The sequence below is a fragment of the Scyliorhinus torazame genome, chromosome 17 (genome assembly GCF_047496885.1).
Source record: "Scyliorhinus torazame isolate Kashiwa2021f chromosome 17, sScyTor2.1, whole genome shotgun sequence".
NCBI classification, from domain to species: domain Eukaryota; kingdom Metazoa; phylum Chordata; class Chondrichthyes; order Carcharhiniformes; family Scyliorhinidae; genus Scyliorhinus; species Scyliorhinus torazame.
This window is the reverse complement of record NC_092723.1, coordinates 89989424-90009667: the sequence shown is the minus strand read 5'-3', so window position 1 is coordinate 90009667 and position 20244 is coordinate 89989424. Positions and strand designations below refer to the sequence as shown.

The following is a 20244-nucleotide window of genomic DNA, read 5'->3' as shown; positions in this document are numbered from 1 at the left end:
CTCTAGTTCTTTTCCAGAAAGAACAACCTTCTACTACCCGACGTCTCTCAAAGTCCTACAACAGCTGAGCAACTGCAACAACTTAAAAGCCCTACACCATCCAGGACAAAGATCAATTTGATCGACTACCCATCCATTGGCTTAAATATTCACTCTCTCTGCCATCAGTACATTATGTCTGTAAGCTGCTACTTTGGCAGCACCTTCCAACTAGAAGATTTTACTGCAGAGCCTTGTCAAGAGAACTTTTTAAAAATCCAAATAGTTGAGAGAGTTTTGGTAGCAAGGATGGTTTAATACTAGTGACATGTTACGGGGGCCAAGCTTTTGCTAGGAACTGGACAGTGACTTGGGTTGACAGTGACAAGTGAATTGGGTTGGGGGAGGGGGCAGTGCGTGTCTGTGTGTGTGTGTGTGGGGGGGGGGGGGGGGGGGGGCTAGGATTTGTGTACTATTTCCACTTCATGGTCATATTCCCAGGTTGTATACAGCATGGTAAAATTTGCCCATCGAAAAATACCTCACAACCCAAACTTCAGAATTGTCCACTTCTCATTATAAGTTCATTGAAACCGTCAAATTGGAGATTGACATGGTAGCATTTTAAACATTATTCCCTAATACTTCAGCTTTACTTTCTTCTCCCTTGTCCATTTGACACTGCTCTCTTGAAGGCTGGAGGATGATTTCACTGGTGCTCTCATCCAGGTACCCAGTCATGTGAGTGTTAACAATCAATGCTGACAGGCAATTGGACTAAGGTGCCATCACTGCTCTGCCCAATAATCATTGCCGGAGAGCACATTTGTTCTCTTGCAGTAAGAGTTGCTGCAGAGTGACTGCAGTTTTGCTAACCGTTTTGCCAGGATCTTAGCAACGTAAAGAAATGAGGCCCCTATTTTCTCTTCTCAGTCACACTGCCACAGTCATCAGGCCACTGGGCATGATGGACTAATCTTGGATGGGAAATTTTTAAATGATGCATTATAAATTGCTGCCTGCGCAGCAGGAATGAACCATGCTCATTCATAAACAAAGGTTTATTTCACAAAGGTGACTGCAACATACAAGCTACCAAAATAAGCCAAAGTACAGCGTAGGCAGTAAGATTACAGAACTCAGTCCATTATCTATCTTTCCTGTGCCACTAAGAGCCTAAACACCTGCATTCTGTACAACAGCCAAAACATTTGAGAAATTGTATCTGGCCCTTTAACTCAAAACCTGTTATTGCTGAGATAAATAAAACTAACCTACAAAAACACAAGCCAGAATCTCTCTAAGATTAAGATGCTTGTACTCAACAGAGGACCCCAGAAAAAAGTCAATTTTTTGGGGTGTATGCAGGTCTTTAACACCCAATGGGATTGGGTATCTATGCAGGCAAGTCTCAAACTGAGGAATGGGAAATGGGTATTGTTCAAAGACAGCCAATTCCATGATGGATAGAAAATCTTGGGTGTAGCCAGCATCATACACTTTCACAACCACAGACAAAATGTTCATACAAGAATGAGAAAATACAAAGGTGGAAAAGTTTGAGAGTCCTTGTAGAAGATCCCATGAGTTGATATATAGCACCATTTGTGGGTTGTAGAGATACCAAATCCACTGCTTCTAGTGGAATCTGAGATTCATTAACAACTACCAAAGGTTAGCCCTGGCCATTCTGCTTCCTGTTACTCTGGTCTTTTACAGTACAGTTGGCACAGATATAGTCCTCCTTTTCTGCTGTTTCTGAGGAAACACCCACACAGATCTGGTGGAACCACTGGTTGCAGCTGCCATCACACTGGACCCAGTCAACCTATACAAAAAGGAGAAATTGTTTATTGGCAGCATCATTGTAATTCTGCTTCATCATTCCATTAACATCTGTGTTTAATGAGGAAAAAGCTGAATTTAGTGAAGGGCGATGTTTTCACCAGTAAATAAATTGTTGCATAATTTCTCTAGCTCTTTCTTTAGGATTTCCATGCCAATTTACTGATTCAGACATGTTTGCAATTCATAGACCAAGGAGCCGTTTTAGGGTATGTTATGCCCAGCTTGTGCATGGATATGGACAGAAATGAGGAGTAATGAACAATAAAATTGGCTGAAATCAGCTCTTCCATTTTATGCCCCACTAGTCCAGGGCAAGTGTTTAAAATATACATTTAAACTGAGTGAGAACTTAATTTAAGCTTAAAAAGCAAGCTAGACCACAAATCCAAAGATTGCATAGAGTTGGTGAGCACAGACCTCCAGACAGAATGCAGCGAATTTAATAGGCATATGCCACCCAGGTTGATAGGGTTGTGAAGAAGGCCTATGGAGTGTTGGCCTTTATTGGTAGAGGGATTGAGTTCCGGAGCCAGGAGGTCATGTTGCAGCTGTACAAAACTCTGGTACGGCCGCATTTGGAGTATTGCGTACAGTTCTGGTCACCGCATTATAGGAAGGACGTGGAGGCTTTGGAGCGGGTGCAGAGGAGATTTACCAGGATGTTGCCTGGTATGGAGGGAAAATCTTATGAGGAAAGGCTGATGGACTTGAGGTTGTTTTCGTTGGATAGAAAAAGGTTAAGAGGAGACTTAATAGAGACATACAAAATGATCAGGGGGTTAGATAGGGTGGACAATGAGGGCCTTCTCCCGCGGATGGAAATGGCTGGCACGAGGGGACATAGCTTTAAACTGAGGGGTAATAGATATAGGACAGAGGTCAGAGGTAGGTTCTTTACGCAAAGAGTAGTGAGGCCGTGGAATGCCCTACCTGCTACAGTAGTGAACTCGCCAACATTGAGGGCATTAAAAAATTTATTGGATAAACATATGGATGATAATGGCATAGTGTAGGTTAGATGGCTTTTGTTTCGGTGCAACATCGTGGGCCGAAGGGCCTGTACTGCGCTGTATCGTTCTATGTTCTATAAGGCGGTGGTTAGGGGAGAGCTGATCTCCATTAGGGCCCACAAGGAGAGGAGAGAGCAGAGGGAGAGGGAGAGGCTGGTGGGGGAGATGGTGAGGGTGGACAGGAGGTATGTGGAGGTGCCTGAGGAGGGACTGTTGAGGGCGAGGCGTAGCCTCCAGGCCGAATTCGACCTGTTGACCACCAGGAAGGCGGAGGCGCAGTGGAGGAAGGCCCAGGGGGCGATTTATGAATATGGGGAAAAGTCAAGTCTGGCACATCAGCATCGTAAGCGGGACGCAGTTAGGGAGATCGGGGGAGTTAAGGATAGGGGAGGGAGTGTGGTGCGGAGTGGGGTTGGCATCAATGGGGTCTTCAGGGACTTTTATGTGGAACTGTATCTATCGGTCCGAGCCCCCTCTGGAGGAGGGAGGGATGGGCCGCTTTCTGGACCAATTGAGGTTCCCGAAGGTGGAGGAGGGACTGGTGGCGGGATTAGGGGCCCCGATTGGGCTGGAGGAGTTGGCCAAAGGGATAGGGAGCATGCAGGCAGGGAAGGCACCGGGGCCGGACGGTTTCCCGGTCGAATTCTCAAAAAATATGTGGACCTGTTGGGCCCGTTGCTGGTTAGGACCTTCAATGTGGCAAGGGACAAAAATAATTAAATTCAAGAAAATAAAGGCTTGTCCTATTCTTCCGAAAATTATGTGCATATTCTAATATTCTGCACATGCTATTTAATGAAAGAACCATATTTTAATTTCCTATTGTAGATCCTACAGCACACTTGCCGGTACTTTGTCCAAATCTCAATTGTTCAGAGACTGCTTCATCCAGAGTATTTTTACCCAGTTTGGGGTAAGAAACAAATCTTGTACAAAGATTCAGGAGCTCATTTAAATGGATTTAAATCTGTGCATGCTCAAACACAGAAACATAATCTCATTCCGACATCCTATGGTTAAAATGGCTAAAACAGGACAGGGCAAATAAATGGAGAGAGGAAGACAAAATAGTTGAACCTTTGATTTTCCTTCCATGAGGGAGGTTCGCAGCACTAAATTCAATGTCTTAATTCCTGAAAATATAGAACTGCAACATTTACTGTGCAGAGGGTGTCCATTTGGCCTACTGTCTGCCAACTCTGAGAGAACCAATGATTCATAGAAAAGTTACAGCACAGAACAAAGAAAAGAACAAAGAAAAGTACAGCATAGGAACAGGCCCTTCGGCCCTCCATGCCCGTGCCGACCATGCTGCCCGACTAAACTACAATCTTCTACACTTCCTGGGTCCGTATCCCTCTCTTCCCATCCTATTCATGTATTTGTCAAGATGCCCCTTAAATGTCACTACCGTCCCTGCTTCCACCACCTCCTCCGGCAGCGAGGTCCAGGCACCCACTATCCTCTGTGTAAAAAACTTGCCTCGTACATCTACTCTAAACCTTGCCCCTCGCACCTTAAACCTATGCCTCCTAGTAATTGACCCCTCTACCCTGGGGAAAAGCCTCTGACTATCCACTCTGTCTATGCCCCTCATAATTTTGTAGACCTCTATCAGGTCACCCCTCAACCTCCGTCGTTCCAGTGAGAACAAACCGAGTTTATTCAACCGCTCCTCATAGATAATGCCCTCCATACCAGCCAACATTCTGGTAAATCTCTTCTGCGCCCTCTCTAAAGCCTCCACATCCTTCTGGTAGTGTGGCGATCAGAATTGAACGCTATACTCCAAGTGTGGCCGAACTAAGGCTCTAGACAGCTGCAACATGACTTGCCAATTCTTATACTCAATGCCCCGGCTAATGAAGGCAAACATGCTGTATGCCTTCTTGACTACCTTCTCCACCTGTGTTGCCCCTTTCAGTGACCTGTGGACCTGTACACCTAGATCTCTCTGACTTTCAATACTCTTGAGAGTTCTACCATTCACTGTATATTCCCTACCTGCATTAGACCTTCCAAAATGCATTACAAAATGTATTACCTCACATTAACTAACATTTGTCTGGATTAAAGTCCATCTGCCATCTCTCCACCCAAGTCTCCAAACAATCTAGATCCTGTTGTATCCTCTGGCAGTCCTCATCGCTATCCGCAATTCCACCAACCTTTGTGTCGTCTGCAAACTTACCAATCAGACCAGTTACATTTTCCTCCAAATCATTTATATATACTACAAACAGCACCGGTCCCAGCACTGATCCCTGCGGAACACCACTAGTCACAGCACTCCAATTAGAAAAGCATCCTTCCATTGCTACTCTCTGACATCTATGACCTAGCCAGTTCTCTATCCACCTTGCCAGCTCACCCCTGATCCCATGTGACTTCACCTTTTGTACTACTCTACCATGAGGGACCTTGTCAAAGGCCTTACTGAAGTCCATATAGACAACATCCACTGCCCTACCTTCATCAATCATCTTTGTGACCTCTTCCAAAAACTCTTAGTGAGACACGACATCCCCTTCACAAAACCATGCTGCCTCTCACTAATACGTCCATTTGCTTCGAAGTGGGAGTAGATCCTGTCTCGAAGAATTCTCTCCAGTAATTTCCCTACCACTGACGTAAGGCTCACCGGCATGTAGTTCCCTGGATTATCCTTGCTACCCTTCTAAAACAATGGAACAACATTTGCAACTTTTCGAACCCTGGCAAGATTCTTGTAAACCTCTTCTGTACTCTCTTCAGAGCAATTATATCCTTCCTGTAATGTGACCAGAACTGCACACAATATTCCAGTTGTGGCCTTACCAGTGTTTTATACAATTCCAACATTATATCCTTCGGGTGGGCACGGGAGCAATAGGTCAGAAGGTGAGAGCATTGAGGGAGAACTCGGGAATAGGGACAGTGGGGCTCTGAGGCAGACCAGACAGGGAGAAGTTGCTGAACACAGCGGGTCTGGTGACCTGAAGTGCATATGTTTTAATGCAAGAAGTATTACGGGTAAGGCAGATGAACTTAGAGCTTGGATTAGTACTTGGAACTATGATGTTGTTGCCATTACAGAGACCTGGTTGAGGGAAGGGCAGGATTGGCAGCTAAACGTTCCAGGATTTAGATGTTTCAGGCGGGATAGAGGGGGATGTAAAAGGGGAGGCGGAGTTGCGCTACTGGTTCGGGAGAATATCACAGCTGTACTGTGGGAGGACACCTCAGAGGGCAGTGAGGTTATATGGGTAGAGATCAGGAATAAGAAGGGTGCAGTCACAATGTTGGGGGTTTACGACATGCCTCCCAACAGCCAGCGGGAGATGGAGGAGCAGGTAGGTAGACAGATTTTGGGAAAGAGTAAAAACAACAGGGTTGTGGTGATGGGAGGCTTCAACTTCCCCAGTATTGACTGGGACTCACTTAGTGCCAGGGGCTTAGACGGGGCGGAGTTTGTAAGGAGCATCCAGGAGGGCTTCTTAAAACAATATGTAGACATGCCAACTAGGGAAGGGGCGGTACTGGACCTGGTATTGGGGAATGAGCCCGGCCAGGTGGTAGATGTTTCAGTAGGGGAGCATTTCGGTAACAGTGACCACAATTCAGTAAGTTTTAAAGTACTGGTGGACAAGGATAAGAGTGGTCCTAGGATGAATGTGCTAAATTGGGGGAAGGCTAATTATAACAATATTAGGCGGGAACTGAAGAACATAGATTGGGGGCGGATGTTTGAGGGGAAATCAACATCTGACATGTGGGAGGCTTCCAAGTGTCAGTTGAAAGGAATTCAGGACCGGCATGTTCCTATGAGGAAGAAGGATAAATACGGCAATTTTCGGGAACCTTGGATAACGAGAGATATTGTAGGCCTCGCCAAAAAGAAAAAGGAGGCATTTGTCAGGGCTAAAAGGCTGGGAACAGACGAAGCCTGCGTGGAATATAAGGAAAGTAGGAAGGAACTTAAGCAAGGAGTCAGGAGGGCTAGAAGGGGTCACGAAAAGTCATTGGCAAATAGGGTTAAGGAAAATCCCAAGGCTTTTTACACGTACATAAAAAGCAAGAGGGTAGCCAGGGAAAGGGTTGGCCCACTGAAGGATAGGCAAGGGGATCTATGTGTGGAGCCAGAGGAAATGGGCTACAGTATTCATCAAAGAGAAGAAATTGGTAGATGTTGAGTCTGGAGAAGGGTGTGTAGATAGCCTGGGTCACATTGAGATCCAAAAAGACGAGGTGTTGGGTGTCTTAAAAAATATGAAGGTAGATAAGTCCGCAGGGCCTGATGGGATCTACCCCAGAATACTGAAGGAGGCTGGAGAGGAAATTGCTGAGGCCTTGACAGAAATCTTTGGATCCTCACTGTCTTCAGGGGATGTCCCGGAGGACTGGAGAATAGCCAATGTTGTTCCTCTGTTTAAGAAGGGTAGCAAGGATAATCCAGGGAACTACAGGCCGGTGAGCCTTACTTCAGTGGTAGGGAAATTACTGGAGAGAATTCTTCGAGACAGGATCTACTCCCATTTGGAAGTAAATGGACGTATTAATGAGAGGCAGCATGGTTTTGTGAAGGGGAGGTCATGTCTCACTAACTAGATAGAGTTTTTCGAGGAGGTCACTAAGATGATTGATGCAGATAGGGCAGTGGATGTTGTCTATATGGACTTCAGTAAGGCCTTTGACAAGGTCCCTCATGGTAGACTAGTACAAAAGGTGAAGTCACACGGGATCAGGGGTGAGCTGGCAAGGTGGATACAGAACTGGCTAGGTCATAGAAGGCAGAGAGCAGCAATGGATGGATGCTTTTCTAATTGGACGGCTGTGACCAGTGGTGTTCACAAGGGATCAGTGCTGGGACCTTTGCTGTTTGTAGTATATGTAAATGATTTGGAGGAAAATGTAACTGGTCTGATTAGTAAGTTTGCAGACGACACAAAGGTTGGTGGAATTGCGGATAGCGATGAGTACTGTCAGAGGATACAGCAGGATTTAGATTGTTTGGAGACTTGGGTGGAGAGATGGCAGATGGAGTTTAATGCGGACAAATGTGAGGTAATGCATTTTGGAAGGTCTAATGCAGGTAGGGAATATACAGTGAATGGTAGAACCCTCAAGAGTATTGAAAGTCAAAGAGATCTAGGAGTACAGGTCCACAGGTCACTGAAAGGGGCAACACAGGTGGAGAAGGTAGTCAAGAAGGCATACGGCATGCTTGCCTTCATTGGCCGGGGCATTGAGTATAAGAATTGGCAAGTCATGTTGCAGCTGTATAGAACCTGAGTTAGGCCACACTTGGAGTATAGCGTTCAATTCTGGTCGCCACACTACCAGAAGGATGTGGAGGCTTTAGAGAGGGTGCAGAAGAGATTTACCAGAATGTTGCCTGGTATGGAGGGCATTAGCCATGAGGAGCAGTTGAATAAACTCAGTTTGTTCTCACTGGAACGACGGAGGTTGAGGGGCGACCTGATAGAGGTCTACAAAATTATGAGGGGCATAGACAGAGTGGATAGTCAGAGGCTTTTCCCCGGGGTAGAGGGGTCAATTACTAGGGGGTATAGGTTTAAGGTGAGAGGGGCAAGGTTTAGAGTAGATGTACGAGGCAAGTTTTTTACGCAGAGGGTAGTGGGTGCCTGGAACTCGCTACCGGAGGAGGTGGTGGAAGCAGGGACGATAGTGACATTTAAGGGGCATCTTGACAAATACATGAATAGGATGGGAATAGAGGGATACGGACCCAGGAAGTGTAGAAGATTGTAGTTTAGTCGGGCAGCATGGTTGGCACGGGCTTGGAGGGCCGAAGGGCCTGTTCCTGTGCTGTACATTTCTTTGTTTTTTGTTCTTGTACTTTTATATTCTATACCTCTGTCAATGAAGCAGAGCATTCCATTTGCTTCCTTCACAACCTTGTCTACTTGAACTGCTGCCTTTAGGGACCTGTGCACTTGTACGTCAAGATCTCTCACTTCATCGACCCCTCTTAGCATAGTCCCATTTATTGTGTACTCCCTACAGCTGTTTGACCTCCCTAAATGCATGACCTCACATTTCTCTGTGTGAAATACCATCTGCCACTTTGTCGCCCACTCTCATCAATCCGCAGGGCAAGTGTTATATCTGGGAGAAAGGCAATTATGATGCGATGAGGCAAGACTTAGGATACATCGGATGGAGAGGAAAACTGCAGGGGGTGGGCACAATGGAAATGTGGAGCTTGTTCAAGGAACAGCTACTGCGTGTCCTTGATAAGTATGTACCTGTCAGGCAGGGAGGAAGTGGTCGAGTGAGGGAACCGTGGTTTACTAAAGCAGTCAAAACACTTGTCAAGAGGAAGGAGATTTATGTAAAGATGAGACATGAAGGTTCAGTTAGGGCGCTCGAGAGTTTCACGTTAGCTAGGAAGGACCTAAAGAGAGAGCTAAGAAGAGCCAGGAGGGGACAAGAGAAGTCTTTGGAAGGTACGATCAAGGATAACCCTAAAGCTTTCTATAGATATGTCAGGAATAAAAGAATGACGAGGGTAAGAGTAGGGCCAGTCAAGGACAGTAGTGGGAAGTTGTGCTTGGAATCCGAGGAGATAGGAGAGGTGCTAAATGAATATTTTTCGTCAGTATTCACACAGGAAAAAGACAATGTTGTCGAGGAGAATCCGGAGATTCAGGCTACTAGACTAGAAGGGCGTGAGGTTCATAAGGAGGAGGTGTTAGCAATTCTGGAAAGTGTGATAATAGATAAGTCACCTGGGCCGGATGGGATTTATCCTAGGATTCTCTGGGAAGCTAGGGAGGAGATTGCTGAGCCTTTGGCTTTGATCTTTAAGTCATCTTTGTCTACAGGAATAGTGCCAGAAAGACTGGAGGATATCAAATGTTGTCCCCTTGTTCCAAGAAGGGGAGTAGAGATAACCCCGGTAACTATAGACCAGTGAGCCTTACTTCTGTTGTGGGCAAAATCTTGGAAAGGTTTATAAGAGATAGGATGTATAATCATATGGAAAGGAATAATTTGATTAGAGATAGTCAACACGGTTTTGTGAAGGGTAGGTCGTGCCTCACAAACCTTATAGAGTTCTTTGAGAAGGTGACCAAACAGGTGGATGAGGGTAAAGCAGTTGATGTGGTGTGTATATAAAGCGTTTGATAAGGTTCCCCCATGGTAGGCTACTGCAGAAAATACGGAGGCATGGGATTCAGGGTGATTTATCAGTTTGCATCAGAAATTGGCTAGCTGGAAGAAGACAAAGGGTGGTGGTTGATGGGAAATGTTCAGACTGGAGTCCAGTTACTAGTGGTTGTACCACAAGGATCTGTTTTGGGGCCACTGCTGTTTGTCATTTTTATAAATGACCTGGAGGAGGGCGTAGAAGGATGGGTGAGTAAATGTGCAGATGACACTAAAGTCGGTGGAGATGTGGACAGTGCGGAAGGATGTTACAAGTTACAGAGGGACATAGATAAGCTGCAGCGCTGGGCTGAGAGGTGGCAAATGTAGTTTAATGCAGAAAAGTGTGAGGTGATTCATTTTGGAAGGAATAACAGGAAGGACTGAGTACTGGGCTAATGGTAAGATTCTTGGCAGTGTGGATGAGCAGAGAGATCTCGGTGTCCACGTACATAGATCCCTGAAAGTTGCCACCCAGGTTGAGAGGGTTGTTAAGAAGGCGTATGGTGGTGTTAGCTTTTATTGGTAGAAGGGATTGAGTTTAGGAGCCATGAGGTCATGTTGCAGCTATACAACACTCTGGTGCGGCCGCATTTGGAGTATTGCGTGCAATTCTGGTTGCCGCATTATAGGAAGGATGTGGAAGCATTGGAAAGCGTGCAGAGGGAGATTTACCAGAATGTTGCCTGGTATGGAGGGAAGATCTTATGAGGAAAGGCTGAGGGACTTGAGGCTGTTTTTGTTAGAGAGAAGAAGGTTAAGAGGTGACTTAATTGAGGCACACAAGATGATCAGAGGATTGGATAGGGTGGACAGTGAGCCTTTTTCCTCGGATGGTGATGTCTACCACGAGGGGGACATACCTTTAAATTGAGGGGAGAAAGATATAAGACAGATGTCAGAGGTAGGTTCTTTTACTCAGAGAGTAGTAAGGGCGTGGAATGCCCTGCCTGCAACAGTAGTGGACTCGCCAACACTAAGGACATTCAAATGGTCATTGGATAGACATATGGACAATAAGGGAATAGTGTAGATGGGCTTTAGAGTGGTTTCACAGGTCGGCGCAACATCGAGGGCCGAAGGGCCTGTACTGCGCTGTAATGTTCTATGTTCTATCTATACCGTTTTGGAGATGATAGCTCTCCTCTACACTGTCTACCACTTGGCCAATTTTTGTGTCGTCCGCAAATTTCCCAATTATGCTGCCCACGTTCACGTCCAAATCGTTAATATTCCACACAAGCAGCAAGGTTCCTAACACCGAGCCCTGTGGAACACCATGTGAAACAACTTTCCAATTGCAAGAGCAGCCGTCGACCTTTGTTTCCTGTTACTAAGCCAACTTTTTTATACGGTTTGCCAATTTGCCCTGTACCCCATGGGCTTTCACATTCTTGACCAATCTGCCATGTGGGCCTTGTTAAAATCCATGGGTGCAATTTTCCGGCCTCGTTGTGCTCTCGCTCAAGTGTAACGAGACCGGTGAATAGCGGGAGAGGCCAAAAACGAGATCTGCGCGCGGCACCAAACAGTTTGTGATATAACCTGCTCGCTCCCCATCGTCAAAATCGGGATCTGGCTGTAGCGTGGCGAGAAACCAATTATCACTACTTAAGTCCCATTGGCATACAATCAACGAGAGCGACCCCATGTCCAATGGCCTACTGTCATTCAGCGGCCTCCCCAGCAAATGTTCACGCTCGCGCCGATTAGTAGTCCTTTTTAAAAACGTGAAACTGGCGGAAAGGCTTCTTGTGAGGGGAACCGCCCTTTTTTGCTCACAGGCAAAGAGCCCTGGGATGCTGGGATGGGCATCCCAGTGCTCAGTGAGGGGTGGGGGGACCCTCCGCGGGGGGGGTGGGTGGGATGGAGAGGCATTGGGGGGGGCAATAGCTCATGGCAGCACCATGCCAACCACTGGATCCCAACCCCATTCCGGGCAACCCTTGTCCCTGACCGTCTGCCCCACTGGTCACCCATACCAGAACCCCCACCGCTAATAGGAAATTGGCAATCGTGGTTAAGTGAGCACTTGACACATGCCAAGTGGATTCTCATGGTGGGCGGGCCATGTAGCATTTGGGAGTCATCGCCTTAATTCCCGGACACTATGCTTGAACGCTGCGGGGGGCAACACCACACACCCATCAGCCAACATCTGAACACCCAGGGGATGGAACACAGCTCCGAGGACATGTCCACAGCTGAAGGCTGGGTGAGCGCCACGGGGGTGGGGTGGGGATACCTGGAGATTTGGCACAGGGTCCGGGGGGCAGCCTGCATTGCAGAAGAAAGTGACAGAGATATCGTAATAGCTGTGCAAGAAGTTGTTTAATGTGCTGTACAATATCCCACTCCCGATGATGTCAGCACCCACAATCCCCCCCCCCCCCCCCCCCCCCCCCCCCCCCCCCCCCCCAGCCCCTACCCACTCTGGGCTCTCAGTGATCCTCAACGTGCCTGGCCCTCCCTAGCTCTACCACTACAGCTTGGTGTTTCCCCAGGGTGCAAATCAGAGGTGGAGGCAGCCAGCTGCTTACCTCATCCCGTGGCCCTCGATGGCCCTGGCGGGCGTCCTCTGGGGCCAGAGATCCCGGCTCACTTGTGAAAGAACAAAGAACAAAGAAAATTTACAGCACAGGAACAGGCCCTTCGGCCCTCCCAGCCTGCGCCGATCCAGATCCTTTATCTAAACCTGTCTTCTATTTTCAAGGATCTACTTCCTTCTGTTCCCCACCCGTTCATATATCTGTCTAGATGCATCTTAAATGATGCTATCGTGCCCGCCTCTACCACCTCCGCTGGCAAAGCGTTCCAGGCACCCACCACCCTCTGCGTAAAAAACTTTCCACGCACATCTCCCTTAACCTTTCCCCCTCTTACCTTGAAATCGTGACCTCTTGTAATTGACAGCCCCACTCTTGGAAAAAGCTTGTTGCTATCCACCCTGTCCAAACCTCTCGTAATTTTGTTGACCTCAATCAGGTCCCCCCTCAACCTCCGTCTTTCCAACGAAAACAATCCTAATCTACTCAACCTTTCTTCATAGCTAGCACCCTCCATATCAGGCAACATCCTGGTGAACCTCCTCTGCACCCTCTCTAAAGCATCCACATCCTTCTGGTAATGTGACGACCAGAACTGCACGCAGTATTCCAAATGTGGCCTAACCAAAGTCCTATACAACTGTAACATGACCTGCCGACTCTTGTACTCAATACCCCGTCCGATGAAGGCAAGCATGCTGTATGCCTTCTTGACCACTCTATCGAACTGCGCTGCCACCTTCAGGGTACAATGGGACTGAACTCCAGATCTCTCTGTACATCAATTTGCCCCAGGACTCTTCCATTGACCGTATAATCCGCTCTTGAATTAGATCTTCCAAAATGCATCACCTCGCATTTGCCTGGATTGAACTCCATTCTGCCATTTCTCTGCCCAACTCTCCAATCTATCTATATTTTGCTGTATTCTCTGACAGTCCTCCTCGCTATCTGCAACTCCACCAATCTTAGTTTATTCTGCAAACTTGCTAATCAGATCATTTATGTATATCACAAACAACAGTGGTCCGAGCACGGATCCCTGTGGAACACCACCGTTCTCCATTTTGAGACACTCCCTTCCACCTCTACTCTCTATCTCCTGTTGCCCAGCCAGTTCTTTATCCATCTTGCTAGTACACCCTGCTGATCGGTGGCCATAGGGCCTTGCGATTCACCTTTGGACAGGACTGGCAGTTCCTCCAGGTCCGCATCATTGTGTTGACGCTCTCAATGATGCTCCTCAGTGACTGAGACATGCTCTGCAGCGTCTCAGTCATGCCCACCTGCGGCTGGGACAAGTTCCGCAGCAGTTCGGCCATGCCCATCTGAGAGCAAATCTCATCAAGGTCGGCCTGGTACTGGGTGACATCCCCCAGCGAGGTGGACATTCTGCTGAGGCCCTCAGCCATGGCCATCACTGACTGCGCGACGCCTTGGACACCTTCATTCATGGTACTGACGTCGTGCACCACTCCACTGCGGTCGCCACCTGAGCAGTGTTGTCCTGTGTGCCACTCATTGCACCATCTCCTGAGCCTGTAGCCTCTGACACTCTTCCAAGCGGCTATGGATCTGCTAGAGTGACGCTGACATTTTCATCGGAATGTTTCCCGTTGCCCCCTATCGTCCCCGTCATCTCCGGGTAACCCACTTCTCGAAGCTGAGCATTCGGCTGGGACTCAGCTGGGTCCTGGGATTCAGCAGACCTCCGACTGCTGGGGGTTCCTGCCTCCACCTGATGTACATCAGCAGCAGTGTGGTGCTCACCAGATTGTGCCCCAGAAGCCTGACCACTGACATTTCCCACTGTGGTGTGTGTAGCTGCGCTGGTGGAGAAGACAGCTGTGCTGCGACCACGGTGGCATCCTCGGAGCTGTCCTCTGAGGATTCTCCTCCGAGTCAGGAGAGGGGGCCACCCAGGATGGGCCGGCTCCATCGACTGGAGGACCTGCAGGAGAATGGATATGTGGTCAGTGGGAGGGATGGTCAGTCAGGAAGACAATCACTATTCACATTTTGACAGGTCACCTGGGTGGAGCCCAGTGGTTCCTCACCTCTGCCATACCAGTCACCTCCAGGGCCCGTTTCTTGTAGGAGGTGAGGATTCTTATGTCTGGCACACCACTGCCAGTCTGGGCTCTCTCCCGCCGATTGTGGGAGAGCTTTTCCTGAGGAGACATAGAGAGAGCATTGTTAGCCACACATGTGGTTCAGTGGTGGGAGAGGAGTAGTGAAGACGAGGTTGGGGGGGGGGGGGGGGGGGGGGGGGGGGGGCAACTTGGAGAATTGTAGGGGGTGAATGTTCCCTTGGTCGGGGTGGGGGGGGCCCTTGGTGTCTACTCACTCGTGCTGGCCCGGTGTAGGTTGTTGGCCTTCTTCGTGCACTGCTGGTCAGCCATCTTGGTCATACTGTTGGAGCTGACTGCTGCCGCCACCTCATTCCAGACAGCACTGGCTGTCTTCTGGCTCCCCCAGGGAACAGGACACCGTGTCGAGGAGCCTCCCCAGGTCAGCGTTCTGGAATTTTGGGCTGGTCTCCTCGGCCCCATTATTGTGAGATAGCTGAGTGCAGCCTAAGTGCTGCTCGACCTTGTTAACAGGGGGCTGGCGAGCGCGGTCCTGGCGAATCAACTGGCAAGTCATTATTTGTGGCGAGAAGCCCATGAGACCTCGTTAAGTGGATCAACTAATGCTGAATTACGTTGCCAGTTTTGCTGGGCCGAGTGCCGGGAGCTCTCGGCAATTCCCGCTCGCTACCAGACTTGGAAATCTTTCAGGAGAATCACACCCCCATGTACACAACGTCCACTGCAATACCTTAAGCAACCCTTCTTGTCACTTCTGCAAAGAACTTAATCAAATTTGTGAGGCAAGACATTCCATTAACAAATCCATGCTGACTATCCCTGACAAGTCCTTTCTATGTGACAGCTAATCCTATCTCTCATGATTGATTCTACTGATTTGCCCACCATTGATGTAAGAGCAACTGGCTTCTAACTTTTCGGAATTTCCTTTGATCCCTTTTTATACAATGGTGCCAAGTTTGCATTTCTCCAGTCCTCTGGTACCTCCCCTGTGTCTAGTGATGATTGGAAAATCATCCTCAGAGTATCTCTCCCTGACCTCCTTCAATAGCCTCAGAAGCAATCCATCTGACCCAAGCGACTTATCAACTTTCAAGCATTTCAATCCTTCGAGCACTTCCTCTTTCTTCATGATTATCCCATCCAGTATCTCGCAGTATTACTCTGTATCCGCATCATCCATTTCCTTTGTGAACACGGAGATAAAATATTCATTAAAATTCTTGACACAGCCTCTGCATCTGCACACAGGTTTCCTTCTTCATCTCTGCTTGGTCCCACTTTTTCCTTCACTGACTTTTTACCATTAATATACTGGTAAAACACTTCTGGTGGCGGCCATGGAGTGAGTGGTTGCTTATTTCGTAGCTCCCGCGCGTGGTGGACCATTGGGACCCTTTTCCCCGACTTATGGGGGATTTGATCGTCAAAAAAGGAGATTGGTGAGGTAGAGGAGAAGGATTCCCCCAACCAGTGTATGGATTTGGGGGTCAGAAGTGGTCTGAAAAGGAGAGATCGTTGGTCGAAATAGGGGGTGGAGTTTGCAGCACAGAAAAATATGGCGGAGGCTCAGGGACTGGAATTGCCAGCCGGCCCAGTGGTCAACGGAGCAGCTGGTGGTATTTCTCCAGGAGAGCTTTGCTGAGCAAAGAAAAGAGTACCTGGATCCAATTACGATGGGGATTGACCGGGTGGAGCAGAGATTGGAAGCCCAGGGCCAGATGATCCAGAAGGTGGAAGAGGCGGTGGCTGAGCACGAGGACCAGCTAACCGCGATAGCAGCGGAGATGGAGTTGATGAAGGACCACCAGAAAAGGCTGCAAGAGAAAGTGGAGGACCGGGAGAACAAATCGCGCATGCAGAACCTGAGGATTGTTGGCCTCCACGAGGGCAGCAAGGCATCGGATGCAGGGGCATATGTGGCGCGTATGTTCGAGAAGCTGCTGGGGGAAGGTGCGTTTACTCAGCCCTTGGAGGTGGTCAAGGCATACAGAGCAATTATGAGGAAGCCGCTGAAGAATGAGCTGCCGAGGGCGATGGTGGTAGAAAACACCGGTTCCTGGACAAGGAACAGATCTTGAGGTGGGCCAGGCAGACGAGGAGCTGCAAATGGGAAGACAACGAGCTGCATATTTATCAGGACTTAGCTGCGGAACTGGCCAAAAGAAGGGTGAGTTTTAATAAAGGGCAGCACGGTAGCATTGTGGATAGCACAATTGCTTCACAGCTCCAGGGTCCCAGGTTCGATTCCGGCTTGGGCCACTGTCTGTGCGGAGTCTGCGCGTCCTCCCCGTGTCTGCGTGGGTTTCCTCCGGGTGCTCCGGTTTCCTCCCACAGTCCAAAGATGTGCAGGTTAGGTGGATTGGCCATGCTAAATTGCCCTTAGTGTCCAAAATTGCCCTTAGTGTTGGGTGGGGTTGCTGGGTTATGGGGATAGGGTGGAGGTGTTGACCTTGGGTTGGGTGCTCTTTCCAGGAGCCGGTGCAGACTCGATGGGCCGAATGGCCTCCTTCTGCACTGTAAATTCTATGATAATCTATGATGATAAAGTGATATCGGCCCTTTTAAGAAGGGGGTGAAGTTCGGCAGGCTGTGTACCCAGCTCGTTTGTGGGTCACTTACGAGGGCTAAGAAGTTCATTTTGGATCGCCGGATGAGGCGATGAACTTTGTCAAGGACAGGAGACTGGCAGGTGATGGAGGACATTGAACTTGGGCCGAGTAGTTGTGTACTTATTATGCAGTTAAATTTTGTTTCTCTTTGGGTTCTGTATGTATTGATTTTGCACTACGTTTTGGGCCATTGCTCAGTTTTGTATGCGGGCTAACTTTGTTCTTAATGGGGGATGGTGGGTGGAATTTTCTTCTTTATGTTTCATAGAATCATCAAATTTACACTGCAGGAGGTAATTCGGCCCATCGAGTCTGCACCGGTCCTTGGAAAGAGCACCCTACCCAAGCCCAAACCTCCACCCTATCCCCGTAACCCAGTAACCTCACCAAACCCTTTTGGGCACTAAGGGCAATTTAGCATGGGCAATTCGCCTAACCTGCACATCTTTGGACTGTGGGAGGAAACCGGAGCACCCGGAGGAAACCCATGCAGACACGGGGAGTATGTGCGGACTCCGCACAGACAGTGACCCAAGCCGAGAATCGAACCTGGGACCCTGGAGCTGTGAAGCAACCGTGCTAACCACTATGCTACCGTGTTGCCCAGTTTGTTGGGGTTTGTTATGTTTTGCATATGTGTTTTCGAGCGGGGGGAGGAAGATCAGTGGGGGTAGGCTACCAGGCTAGCTGGGCAGGCTAGCTCATGGAAGCGCAGTGGGGGGGCGAGCAGGTGATCAGTTTGTTAAGGAGGGTTGGGATTGCTATTTTGTTATGGGGGGGGGGGGGGGGGGGGGGGAATTGTTCTGCTGACAGTGGAGGGACTGGTGCTTGGAGACAATTTGGAGGTCGATGATGGTGGGCACCCGAGGGCAGGCTGGTGGCTGGCCTAAGAAGGGTGATAGTTGATTGGAGGGCGGTGGGGGGGGGGGGGGGGGGAGGAGGAGGATGTCCCCCGACCAGGCTGATCACATGGAACATGAGAGGGCTGAATGGGCCGGTCAAGAGGGCTCACGTGTTCGCACATTTGAAGAGTTTGAAGGCGGACGTGGCAATGCTACAGGAGATACACCTGAGGGTAGTGGATCGGACTAGGCTGAGGAAGGGGTGGGTTGGGCAGGTATTTCATTTGGGGCTAGACTCTAAAACTAGGGGGTGGTAGGGATCTTGATCAATATGCGGGTGTCATTTGAGGTGGGGAGCATCGTGGCGGACTCGGAGGGTAGGTATGTTATGGTGAGTGGGGAGTTGGAGGGGATGCCAGTGGTTTAAGTGAATATCTATGCACTAAACTGGGATGTCGCGGAGTTTATAGGAGGCGGGTGTTAGGGAAGATTCCGGACTTGGACTCGCATAAGCTGATCATGGGGGGACGAGACTCCAATACAGTTATAGATCCGAGGTTGGATCGGCCGAGTTCAAGGACAGGGTGGATGCCGGCCGTGGCAAAGGAACAAAAGGGGTATATGGAACAGATGGGAGGGGTAGATCCATGGAGGTTCGGACGACCAAGAGCGAAGGGATTTTCGTTTTTGTTTCCTTGTACACAAAGTGTACTCCCGGATTGATTTTTTAGTTTTGAACAGGGCTTTGCTGGCGGGGGTGGTGGATGCCGGATATTCGGCGATTGTTGTGTCAGACCATTCCCCACACTGGGTGGATTTACGGGTGAGCAAGGAGGGGGGTCAGCACCCGCAATGGAGATTGGATGTAGGACTGATAGCGGATGAGGAAGTGTGCGAGCGGGTGAGGGAGACCATCCAGAATTATTTGGAGATAAATGACACAGGGGAGGCTTTGGCAGCAACGGTATGGGAGAGCTGATTTCGGTATGGGCTCATAGGGAGAAGGTGGAGCAGGTAGAGATGGATAGGCTGGTTAGAGAAATACTCCAGGTGGATAGAAGGTACTTGGAAGCCCCGGGGGCGGGGTTGTTGAAGGAGCGGCAGAAGCTGCAGATGGAGTTTGGTCTGATATCCACGGGGAAGGTGGTGGGGCAGTTGAGGAAGGCAAGAGGGGCGGTATTTGAGTATGGGGAGAAGGCCAGTAGGAAGCTAGCTCACCAGCTCAGGAAAAGAGAGGTGGCCACGGAGATAGGGCGAGTGAAGGACAGAGGTGGGGAACGCGATCTTGGACCCAGCGGGGATGAATGGGGTGTTCAAGGAATTTTGTAGTTGGTTATTTGAGTCGGAGCCACCAGCTGGGGTGGAGGGGATGAGGCAGTTCTTGGAAGGGTTGGAGGAAGGATTGGTGGAGGGGCTGAGAGCCCCGATCGGGATTGTAGAAGTAGTAGAGGGATTGGAGGCCATGGGACCGGATGGCTCCCCAGTGGAATTTTACGAGAAGTTTTCTGAGATGCTGGGTCCACTGCTGGTGAGGGCACTTAATGAGCAAGGGAGCGGGGTGTTCTTCCCCCAACAATGTCATAGGCTTCGATCTCATTGATCCTGAACAGACATAGACATAGAACATACAGTGCAGAAGGAGGCCATTCGGCGCATCGAGTCTGCACCGACCCACTTAAGCCCTCACTTCCACCCTATCCCCATAACCCAATAACCCCTCCTATCAACTAAGGGCAATTTATCATGGCTGATCCATGGCCAATGCACGTCTTTGGACTGTGGGAGGAAACCGGAGCACCCGGAGGAAACCCATGCAGATATGGGGAGAACGTGCAGACTCCGCACAGGCAGACCCAGCGGGGAATTGAACCTGGGATCCTGGCGCTGTGAAGCCACAGTGCTATCCACTTGTGCTACCGTGCTGAAGTTGGAGAAGGACCCAGTACAATGCGGGTCAAAGAGACCAATTTCCCTACTAAATGTTGACGCCAAATTGCTGGCCAGGATTTTGGCCTTGAGAATAGAGGATTGTGTACCAGGGGTGATAGGGGAGGACCAGTTGGGATTTGTCAAAGGCAGGCAGTTAACGGCCAATGTTAGAAGGCTCTTGAATGTAATTATGATGTCCTCTGAGGGGAGGGAGGTGCAGGTAGTGGTTGCTATAG

The 20244-nt window shown here is 49.1% G+C and overlaps 1 protein-coding gene across 4 annotated transcripts in view; it reads right to left on the bottom strand.

Annotated features, from left to right (window-relative positions):
- Positions 1-1025: 1025 nt before the first annotated feature.
- kdm5ba (lysine demethylase 5Ba) overlaps positions 1026-20244 on the bottom strand; it is a 676108-nt gene continuing 656889 nt past the window's right edge. Inside the window, exons 27-29 of one of the 4 annotated variants that reach the window (XM_072480724.1) lie at positions 14593-14706; positions 14306-14486; positions 1652-1807 (exon numbers count right to left, since the gene is read on the bottom strand). In XM_072480724.1, the coding sequence (XP_072336825.1) occupies positions 1803-1807; positions 14306-14486; positions 14593-14706 (300 nt within the window). In that variant the 3' untranslated portion in view covers positions 1652-1802. Of the gene's footprint in view, positions 1808-12529; positions 12591-14305; positions 14487-14592; positions 14707-20244 lie in introns of all 4 variants that reach the window. The other 3 variants (XM_072480725.1, XR_011935801.1, XM_072480726.1) reach the window with 3 other exon arrangements.